The sequence below is a fragment of the Odontesthes bonariensis genome, chromosome 13 (genome assembly GCF_027942865.1).
Source record: "Odontesthes bonariensis isolate fOdoBon6 chromosome 13, fOdoBon6.hap1, whole genome shotgun sequence".
NCBI classification, from domain to species: domain Eukaryota; kingdom Metazoa; phylum Chordata; class Actinopteri; order Atheriniformes; family Atherinopsidae; genus Odontesthes; species Odontesthes bonariensis.
This window is the reverse complement of record NC_134518.1, coordinates 34,834,276-34,845,791: the sequence shown is the minus strand read 5'-3', so window position 1 is coordinate 34,845,791 and position 11,516 is coordinate 34,834,276. Positions and strand designations below refer to the sequence as shown.

The 11,516-nt window shown below is 39.6% G+C and overlaps 1 protein-coding gene across 1 annotated transcript; it reads left to right on the top strand.

The window, feature by feature from the left end:
• The first annotated feature begins 2,720 nt into the window (after positions 1–2,720).
• Positions 2,721–11,136, top strand: hopx (HOP homeobox). Its single transcript, XM_075480769.1, has 2 exons — positions 2,721–3,062; positions 10,843–11,136. Exons 1-2 carry the CDS (start codon positions 2,913–2,915, stop codon positions 10,918–10,920), a joined length of 228 nt encoding a protein of 75 aa, XP_075336884.1. The 5' UTR covers positions 2,721–2,912; the 3' UTR covers positions 10,921–11,136.
• Positions 11,137–11,516: the final 380 nt, after the last annotated feature.

The window sequence follows — 11,516 nt, the reverse complement described above, 5'->3', positions numbered from 1 at the left end:
ATACATCTCTCTAAAAATTCATGCTCAGTCTCACAAATAAAAAGTCACAATATTTGCCCATAAGCATAAATGCAATGATTTTCATTTAGTGTCTATTCAAATTCAAGAAAAACCTCTCGGTTGTTACCATCTCAAACACTGGTTCAACATGAATAAAACGACTGTTAACTAAAGAATTAGCTTGTATCCAAATTGTATTTAAGTGATTTTAAAACCAGTAAAGTTGTCATGGGGTGGTTGTAATTAAAACTAATTATCCTTCGTTTCACAAAATGCTTTTATACTGAGTCATAAGCAGTTGTCCACGTGCAGGAGGAAAAAAGAAGGTGTGTCCAAGCACAAGAATGACTGCAGTATGTTTAGCAAACTTCTGAGAGATTGTGTTGACCGTCATATCCTTTGGCGGAAAGATAAAAAGATAAGAAAAGGCCTTTTTTCTCAGCTTTGAAGCCTGAGGATCTGCATACTGTTACGTACCTTGGACCTATAAAGGTTCCCACTTAACAAAGATCACCAAAAATCTGACTGTAAAGAGGATAGTCCTGCATTCAAGACTTTGTCTACAAAAAAGTTGAATGTGTTTGGACTTGTCTTGTATTCTGTATCACAAGTAGGATATTGCATGGATTTGTGTAGAAGAAGCCAATCCCACAGCGTGGCTGCAATTGCTAAAATCGAGCTTTTCAGTGAGAGAACCACATAATTATGGGTCTAATCAAAATCCAAAGATAGTATCACAAGAATCCGAGCGGGCATGTGTGTGGAGGATATGGGAGAACTATCGGGCCTGTGTTTACTACTTCTGTCACGTGAAATTCAGCAAGCTTACTCAGGACGTTTCCTTTGTGGCAAAAAACACCACAACGATTTGTGCAATCTGATAAAAAGTGAGCCTTGAAAGCGCTCCGTCATTACAGTGGAACACTGTAAACAAAAAGCATATCGCTGACACGGAAGGAAGGCCTTCCCCGTGAATGTGTTTGTGTACACATGTGTGTGTTAGGAAAATGCTATTTCTGTAGTTAAGCTTGCACAGGTGGTGTCAAAGCATTGTGTTCTCCAATCAGTCGACAAGTTCACTAATAAGGAAAGAAAAGACTTACAGGAAATGACTCCTTATGCTGGTTGAAAACACATTTCTTCATCTATACTGCTGTAATTCAAGATTGGGGGTTAATTGGGGAATAATAACATTCCTATTTCTGCATATCTTGGTTTTTCTAGTGGCCTTTGTCCTTTTACTTTCATATTAAAGAGTATTACACCTGGGCTAAAGGTCACCATTAGATAGATAAATACTTTATTCATCCTAATTTGGGAAATTGTTTTGTTGCAGCAGCATACAGTAAACAGTAAAATATATGAAAACAATTAAAGTAGTAAAAACAAGCAAATAGAATAGAATAAAATAAATATAAAATAAAATAAAAATAGTGTATGAAGAGGTTTTTTTTTTTTTGTCTTTGTTTTTTTAGGAGAACTTCAGCATAGCTTTCTTATTTGACTGCTTTAAAAAAAATGTTATCCAGAAACCCTGGTAGGAAGAAAGGCGACGATCATCTTAACAATCAAAAATCCAAGGCGTCAGATACCCCGTCACATTTGCCCCAACAATCCCATATTTGTACACAAGTTTAATGTCTAAGGACGTGCATGATGGTCCAAACAAAAGCAGGATATATGAAGTAACCATCGTAATCAGGAGAACATTTAACCAAAAGCAAACATATTCTCAGCCTTGGTGACCAAGGAAAGGACGATAAGGGCCAGATTCTTTTTACCTAAATACCAGCTGTGGGGCAAACGCTGTGGGGTAAACTCAGCTTTTAGGACTGGTGACAAACTTGAACAGGTATTTGCACCGACTGCTCTACGATATGCAGCCGTTGTCGTTTGTGAGTTCCTAAAAGTGGAAGAAGGGCCGGGTTTGCATTTGACACAGGTCATATCATGCCAATGTTGATTTGGACAACAGTATTGATTTAGTTTTTTAGAGTCATCTTAAAATTCAGATTCAGTTTAATGGTTAGTTCCTCCCAAGATGGTGCAGCTTACCCCTAACCTGGGACAAATTGAGCCACGGGACCTCTTCTTTTTATACATCTTTCTGTCATTGATTAATTCTGATCATCTAAATTGATAATACACATCCTGAAATTTGGTGAGATGCTTTAATTTAATTTCAACCTCGTTTTTTTTTATTATTGAGTGCCTCAGAAGTAAAATACAGCTGATCTTGCTCATCTTTCCTCAACATTAGGACAGCACTAAAAACTGTAAACTCACTATAAGGTCCACTACATAGTATGTTCTAACTAATTTAGGTCACTATAAGGTCCACTACATAGTATGTTCTAACTAATTTAGGCCAAACTAATCAAAATTTATAAAGATCACAATTCATCCATTAAAATAATCTCATTGTAGCCACAAAAGCTATAAAAGTTATACAAGATATTTTGTAGAAATCTTGTTTTCTGTAGTTTAAATCATGACTGCACATGAAGGCCTAAATGCATACCTTCAACGTGGTGATTTACATTAATAATGATCATATATCTGTCCTGTAACTTCGCTCCTTACACTGTTGGAGCTGGCATTGTCAGATATTTGCGCACCTCCTCCGCCTCCTCCAGTTGTGTTTAGGGGAGGGCTCTGCTGGTGGGACTGGCCTCATGACGCGCCTCTGTTGACAGTAGTAAACCCCCCCCACACATCACCCACTCTCACACACCGCCTTCCACCTCACCGAGCTGTCAGACAGCCGCTGCCGCTGCCGCGCCGCCGCCACACGGAGCTCCATCTACGCGTCCAGCTGTGCGCACATCTGAGCCGCCACCAGGACTGAAGCCGAACCGGTGCAAAAAACCCGCGGGACTTACCGGAGAACAAGGGGGGAAATATATAGGAATATGGCTTCAAAAGCGATGGAGTGCCTGAAACTGTCGGAGGATCAGATTAAAGTGTTGGAGGAGAATTTCAACAAAGTCAGCAAGCATCCGGACGGGACGACGCTCATGCTGATCGCCGCGGAGTGCGGGCTGTCAGAGGGGGAGACAGAGGTGAGTAGGACCCTCATATTCCACCTCACTCCATCTTTACTGCGGCTGGGATCGATGCTCAGGGAAAACATGAGCTTTCGCGCGTATTTAGGCTTAAATATATTTATTTATTGGCACAAACGTAGAAATAACGCCGTCTTTAACAGAGCTGTTTACACTGATGGTGAGAATATTGGGGTTTACTCCATTAGGTCCACCCTTTCCCAGCTTGTTTTTTTAACAGTGTCATTTTCCATTTAGGCTCTTATTTGTCTGCAGACTGAACGTTTTATTACAAGAAGCTTGAAAAACACTATATAACTTGAATAAGTTTTAAGGCAATAAGTAGTTGAATGCAAGTTTTTGGTTAATTTTGGATACTGAAATAGTAAAAACTCTTTTAATCTTTGAAATAACTTGTTGTCTGACTTATAATCATTGAGTGCAGCTGTTTTACTGTATTTCCTGCTGAGAGCTTTTATCCTCAGAAACTTTATAGTTTCCCTCTGACATGCAGCAGAGTTCTGTATATTTGAGTAAATGCAATACAGTTTTCAGAGGTTTAACAACCACAAAGTCAGAACATTCATCGTGTGTGTATTTTTCTGCAAAAACAATGTTGACATATGTGTGGCATCAAGCTTTTGAGAAGCTTCACCACACGTGAGGATCCTTCGCAATATCTCTGTCTGCATCGTGGTGTGATGAAACACAACAGACCACAAAGGCAGCGCCGGTGATGGTCATGTTTCTTTCTCCTCGAGTCCCACCAGAGTCGAGTTTCCTGCTGTCGCTATTGTTAAAGCTCAGAAACACACATGAGTCTGTACGGGGCGGCTTTGAGGGAAAAAGCAGAAAAAAGGAGCAGCTGTCAATCACGCAGTCAGGGTGTGACTGTGGTGGATGTTTCGGATGACTGTGTTGAAGTTTCTTTGGCTTGTTAGGAGGTATGTGGACAGGATATGGAAGATTAATCTTCCTTTTCTGGCTTGCATTTAATATGCTCTATGCAAGACCTATGTGAACCTGGTTTCAGCTTCTCAAATGTAATAGTTTGTAACTGAATATCTTTTTGGGTTTCGGACAAAACAAGCTGGAAGGAAGTGTCGTTTCTGAGACGTTTCGCCCTAATTTTTTCTCATTTGATTGACTAAACAAGCCAAAGAATAGTGGATTGGCAGGAAAATGCAGTAAAAATTAATCACTTGACCTAAATAATTCCCAAACATGCTAAAAGTGGAAAATTTTTGCCCTTAAAACTGGGCTTTTAAGCACATATTCATCAAAGGAAGGAGTTCCTACATTCTCCAAACTTATTTTTCTTCAACATGCAAGCATTAGAAATGATGTTATTTAACATCACAGCATCTGTTTTTCTGTTCAGACAGGCAGACACTGGCAGATCAACGTTTTTATCATTTATAAATTATCCAAAAAAGGGAACGGATTCAACTTCTGTGGGTCAGAAACTAGAAGGGAAACAGACATTTGATTGCTGAGGTATTCGGTCTCTATCAACCATTTCTCCCACATGTAAACACTCCCACCACCCATTTATCTGAGGAATTCCTCAGGCTTACTGTAAAAGCCTGTGCATCTGTCACATCAGCAGCCAGATGTGAAGCTTCGGAGCTCTGATAACAGCACGAAGTTCAGCAGGCACCTCCAGTAGCATTCCTCTGATGCATGAATCGTTGTGATCGGGCACTGAAACCCGCAGCCGTCACCGTGAGGAGTTTTAGCTTCACGGGGCGGACGCTGAAGCTCTGATTTTCCTACAAAAACAGCGAGTTCCCGTTTTGTGTTTGATGACAAACAAACACGGCTGTTTGGTTAGCTGTGCTCTGAATGAGTCGAAGCTTTGCAGGGAAATTCTGTCATTTGACTCGACCCGGCTTTGAAGGCAAATTTCAGCTTGTGGTTGTGTGTTGTAGTTTTGGTGATGTCACTCATACTCATCACATACCAGCTTCTCTGCTTCGACCCCACAAACCTGTTCCACCAGATTTCTCTGAGCTGCAGCTAAACAATCCAAAACAATCCAATCTGTTCATTTAAAGGGATAGTTCGCCTCTTCTGACATGAAGCTGTATGACATCCCATATCAGCAACATCATTTATGAACATCTTCTTACCCCCTGCTGCGTCCTGTGAGCAGAGTTCCAGCCTCGTTTTGGTGTTGATGAAGGTAGTCCGGCTAGTTGGCTGGGGTTTAAAAAATAAAGCGTTTTGCTTCTCAGAACAATATGCGTTCAACAGAGTAATACATTTGCATCACAAAATCGTTCTCCAGGAAAAAGTCAGAGCTCACAATCGCTTGGCCCTATTTTCTCTGCCTTCGACACTGACGCCACACATACAGACAGGACGAAGCAGACCGATCGGGAATAAAGTGAAAAACATCCACCGTGGCTCATTCATTTGGTCTCACACCAGATTTTGAAGTTCTCTGCAAACGACAAACAACTTTAAACTACAGAATATTTTCTAATTTTGATTTCATGTATATGAAAACTCTGAGATATTTACTTTTCTTAAAGCATTTTTTTTTTTTAGGCACTATGAGTTAATCTGGCCAGAGGGCAGGTGGCTATTTTTTCCCCCCAACTTTATCCACAAGGTTAAATTATGTAAAAATGATGGAAATGTATTCATTTTTTTAATTTAATAATGTATCTTTAAACTTATACCCATGAAAATAGCATCCAGAGAATGTAAAGCTGACTTAGACGCCATGTTGTAGTCGGCTTTGGTACGTTTCGACCGATTTCTAACTTCAAAATAATTCACGCAGCGATACGAAGGGAGAGAAAATAGGGCCAAGCGATTGTGAGGTCTGACTTTTTCCTGGAGAACCATTTTGTGATGCAAATGTATTACTCTGTTGAACGCATATTGTTTTGAGAAGCAAAACACTTTATTTTTTAAACCCCAGCCAACTAGCCGGACTACCTTCATCAACACCAAAACGAGGCTGGAACTCTGCTCACAGGACGCAGCAGGGGGTAAGAAGATGTTCAGAAATGATGTTGCTGATATGGGATGTTACACAGCTTCATGTCAAAAGAGGCGAACTGTCCCTTTAACACAATCAATGGAAGCATTTTCCTACGTGAGCAGCTGCAGTATTACATCTGCCCAGGTGTAGATGCAAATTGGCAAACTTCAGCCACTGCTGTCAGTGTTGGACTAAAGCTGCCAATCCACAGGATGGGGCTGAAAAGTCAGCTATAACCTTCACTGGCTTCTTTATGGTTTTTATTTAGTTTGTTCTACTGATTTAAGTCTTAATCCTGCAGATATTAAAGATCCAGGATGTAGAATGTAGGGACATCTATCAGATCACATTACAACCAGCTGAATACTCCCCGTTCTTACCCAATCTATGAATCTATGGCAACTGCAAAATGGTGAAAGTATTGCAGAAGCAGTGTTCGGTTTGTCCCCTCAAGGCTACTGTAGTAACATGGCAAAGGGGGAAAGGAGCATGCCATTCAGCATCTTTTGACATAAATTGCTCAATTTAAAGTAAAAAAAAATCACAAGACACTGCAAACTAGTTTGGTTTTAATCCAGAAAGGTTTCATATTTGTAAAGACTGGAGTTTAATCAAGGAAAACACTCATCAGCGAGTGCATATGAGCTCAGATTCACTAATCTATAGATGGTGGGAAGGAAAACTGGCTGAGATGGGTATGGGATTCAACTTCAAGAAGTTTTCTTTAAGACATTCAGGTCCTAAGTTTTACTCTAAATATATATAGCCTTAAGTTGTAATTTTACAATGAAACAAATCTATCATTTAAAGGGATAAATATTGTACATTTATTGAATTATTAAGATGATCTCTTTCTGTAACAGACACCAGTCCTAACTCTGCCTAAAAGTGCATTTCAGCACAGGCGTTAACTGAGAATTTGGCGCTCTAGTATCCTGCTATGAGTGATTTATGGTTTCATTCACACAGCAGATGTTACCAGGATGCATCTCTTAGGATAAAAATGGAAGGAAGAAATTTTAGAAATAGTCTGCAGCATTTTTCAAAGCTCAAATGACATGTTCAGATTGTCCGAGTCGTGATATCAGAAACTTTTTTTATCTGCTTACAAAGGTTTGCAATCTGACTTTTTCTGTCTCCATTCGCTGTGTTCAGAGGTGGGAGAAGCTGGGCCGAGCTGACCGGGAAGCCCGGTGAGGTGGAAGCCTGGCCGCTCATCCAAAGGCCCCGACTTAACTTCGGGCACTTTCTTTTTTCTTTCTGCCGCCCCTCCTGCCAAGTGTTTTGTGTTTGTTCACAAAGGTTCAACTGAAGGAACCCAACCCGCCTACCACTCCCCGTTTCCCATTAACAACATTTAAAACGTGCTCCGGCCTCCGTGCGGTGTCGGAGCTCCTTCCACAGACCATTTCATTTGTTTTCAGCGCTGCTGCGTCAGAGTCAAGTTTGAAAGAGCCTCTTATGTAATCCAGTGAAGGGAAAAATGACACAAGCGCTATTGAGTGGATCAGCAGGATCAGATTATAAATCTGCTCATTATTGTTCAGAAACGCTCTGCGTGTAATGCTTTTATGAGTCACTCAAAGCTCTTTTGTGCCTGTAAAAAGGACAGTGTGAAAGCAACAAAAACTGGCATGTGATCTTTTATTGAGGGGAAAAATTCAAAGGGCAGCTATAGCCAGAGACGAGCTCTTGGACCGATTTAGTTGGTGCGTTTTGCAGTACAGTCCCAGACCACTCCAGATGGGAATCTCATGTGTTTTCAGTTCAAAATGTGGAAAACGGTCCCTCCTGCCAGACGCAAAACTCAAACAAGCAGCCTCAGTCTTGTGTCAGAGGATCGAATCCCTCCCTTTCCCCTTGGCGTTAGGGAGGTTGCGTCAGTGCTGTTGTGAATCTCTTGACAAAAATTAGCAAAATAGCAATGCAACAGGTCACGGGTTTGTGTTGAGACATCTTCTGGTTAGAGCTAGTGTGGTAGTTACTCGCTGAGTGGTCAGAGTGATAATAAACTACAGTTTAATCAGTATTATACTTAAAGCAACACCAGAGAAGTTTGGGAATCTTAAAACTATGTGCTTCTGACTCTTTTTGATTGAAGAACAACGATCTTTGTTATGCCTGAAGCTGCCCCAGAGTGCACAGGGGCTGAGAATCTGCAGGACCCAACTTTGGTTTGCAGCCCTGCACCACACCATTTCCATTCATGGTAGCTTGACATGTTTGTGGGCTTTTTTATGGCACCTTTGTGGCCTCTTCAACATGACAACAAATTCATGTGTTTTGCTGTCCATGTGCAGGGCTGACACAGAGACTTGTTTTCACTTCAGTTATTAAAGTTTTCTCGTGTTACTTTAAGGATTCTGCATTGACAAAGAGGACTCATAACTTGAAGCCATCCTTAAACTATATTATAGTGTCAGACTCACATCTTTTACTTTTTGTAATAGCCCGCATAGAGCACAAATTTAAGTCAAAATCCGACAGATAGGTGTAGCGAATTAAAAAGCTAAACATTAGCATGTAAATGTAACAACTGCAGTCACATTAAAGCAATAATCAAAGTATAAGAAGGTAACAATCATGTTGTGTCTTACTTTAACACACTAAACCGTGTTAAATGTTAGCGTACTTAAAATACAAACATTTATGCTAAAGGTTAGCTCATTAATAGATGCTAACTTAAGTATAATACAAAATGATATGCTAAAGGTTAGCTTGTATTAATAGATGCTAATTAATAGATGCTTTAACATACTGAACCGTGTTAAATGTTAGCATACTTAAAATACAAATATTTATGCTAAAGGTGAGATCATATTAATAGATGCTAACTTAAGTATAATACAAAATTATATGCTAATGGTAGGCTTATATTAATAGATGCTAACTTAAGTATAATACAAAATTATATGCTAAAGGTTAGCTTATATTAATAGATGCTAACTTAAGTATAATACAAAATTATATGCTAATGCTTAGCTTATATTAATAGATGCTAACTTAAGTATAATACAACATTATATTTCAAAAGTCAGATAGTAAAGTTATGCTAATTATATTAAAGGTTATTTTACATGCTACATATGAGAATATTCTAAATTTAACAGATGTTAACAGGAGCTTAAGGCTAACAGCAGCTCACATAATGTAAAATGCAGTGTGTCAATAGCTGTTTTTTTTTTGTTTTTTTTGGAAAGCTGTTAGCATGAATGTTTACAGGTTAATGTGAGCGGGCTAAAATGTTAAATGCTAGATGTCAATATATGTTAATGTCTTTAACACGAATGCTAAATGTTAAGAGTCAACACATAGTAACTTTTAAAATGTAAAATCTCACAATTACTTGCTAATGCTAAATGTGTGTGTATATATATATATATATATATATTAATATATATATATGTATATTTTTCAACTATTTAACATGCCATCTTTAGCATGCTAAAATGTTCGATGCTAACATTGAGAATGTGAGGCTACATCACGCCGTGTTGTATGCTAGGACGTTAGCGCCATCTTGTGAGGAATGGTTTCCCATTACCTCCATTTTGTCATTGTTGCCCGGTTAGATATTGTTTTGTTTGTCTTAAAATGGTCAAATCTAGTGGAGAAGAGACGGAGAAAGAAAAAAATGAGAGAGAAGATGAACCTGACTGAGAATAATTTAATTGCACCGCTGAATGTAAGATCTGCAATTACCAAGTCAACAGTGTGCAGAAATCTGATCCCCATATGTTGGCTAATTAATTAAAATGAACAAATTATAATATAATATAATACAAACAGATGAAGCTATGTGTTCATTATATGAAGTTGTGTGAATTCATTGATAATGTATCGCAAAATATGGTTTTACAAGCTGATCCTACAACTTGAGATTAGAAACATAGTTAAGTTAAGAAATCAGGGTCTAAACGTACCAAAGCCGACTACAACATGGCGTCTAAGTCAGCTTTACATTCTCTACATGCTATTTTCATGGGTATGAGTTTAAAGATACGTTATTAAATTAAAAAAATTAATACATTTCCATCATTTTTACATAATTTAACCTCGTGGATAAAGTTGGGGGGGAAAAACAACCACCTGCCCTCTGGCCAGATTAGCTAATAGTGTCTCAAAAAACCCAAAAATGCTTTAAGAAAAGTAAATATCTCAGAGTTTTCATATATATGAAATCAAAATTAGAAAACATTCTGTAGTTTGAAGTTGTTTGTCGTTTGCAGAGAACTTCAAAAACTGGTGTGGGACCAAATGAATGAGCCACGGTGGATGTTTTTCACTCTATGTGCTGTACTGTGTGTGCGGCGTCACTTTCCCCTCTTCACACCGCGACATCATCAGCTGGGAATTTGTTTTTTATTACGTGCGAAAATGGGTGTGTGTGGCCCGAGAGCGTGAGATTAGTGTGAAGTGCTTAACCCTGCTTCCTCCACGTTATCACACTCAGATCAGAGTAAATGTCTTCATTTTAAGCCTGGCTGACGATATTATCCACATCTCATCAAAGCGTTCTAGCAGCTTTACAAATATCAGCTTCTAGTTTCTTACATCCTCAGACCAACATGATAACAAACACAAACAGGCTGATTAGGTTATGCTCAGAAAGGCCTGGAGAAGCAACACAACAGGTCCACCTGCATAACTTCTCAGCAATATTAATGTCCCGACTGGACATTTCTGTGACAGGAGGCCATTGCGTCACCATTCTCTTGTTTCAGGCTCAGCAGCCGTACGTATTTGAATAAAAACCTGTTTTTAACTGCTCCCCTGGGGGCCATTTTTCCTTTTCTCTTACAGAAATGGTTCAAGCTACGTAACGCTAAGTGGAGGCAGGCGGAGGGCCTTCCTGCTGAGCTGGGATCAGTGTTGGACTGAGATTTTTCCCGACCTCTCTCTGGATGCACGAAGCTGCTTGCTGACCATACTCCACCTTGATGGACTGACCTCCCCTCCTCTTCCCCCTTCGTGTCCATCCCTGTTTTTGTATCTATGAAGCTATTTTGTCTTGCAGAATGTGAAGGCGTTTGTGTATTGTTGCCAATGTAACTGCCATGTTTACAGAAATAAACATATATTGTTATTGTAAGTTAACCTGACTTGGATTCGTTTCGCTGCTACTGTATATCTGGGTTTCGAATCGGCAAAGGAAGCATGCTTGTACAAATGAGGGTTGGGTTTTTAGGGCTTTTGTTTTCCTCGCTTTGTTTATTTGTGGGTCTGTCAGCACTGGGAGCACAGCTGGACTCCCGGCTGTTCACATGACTATAAAAGATGTAAGGAAGCACTGGGATTACAATAGATGCTGCAGGAATTAGCCGCCGCTACCCGGGAACTTTTAGGGGTTGAATCTGGAACGTTTCCAACGGTGCAGAGAGGGGAGGAGGGGCAGGGAAGGGGAGAACACGACCAAACTGAATGCGCATTATGGGCTCAACTAAAAGGCAGGTGATGTAATTTCATTGTCCCTTTTT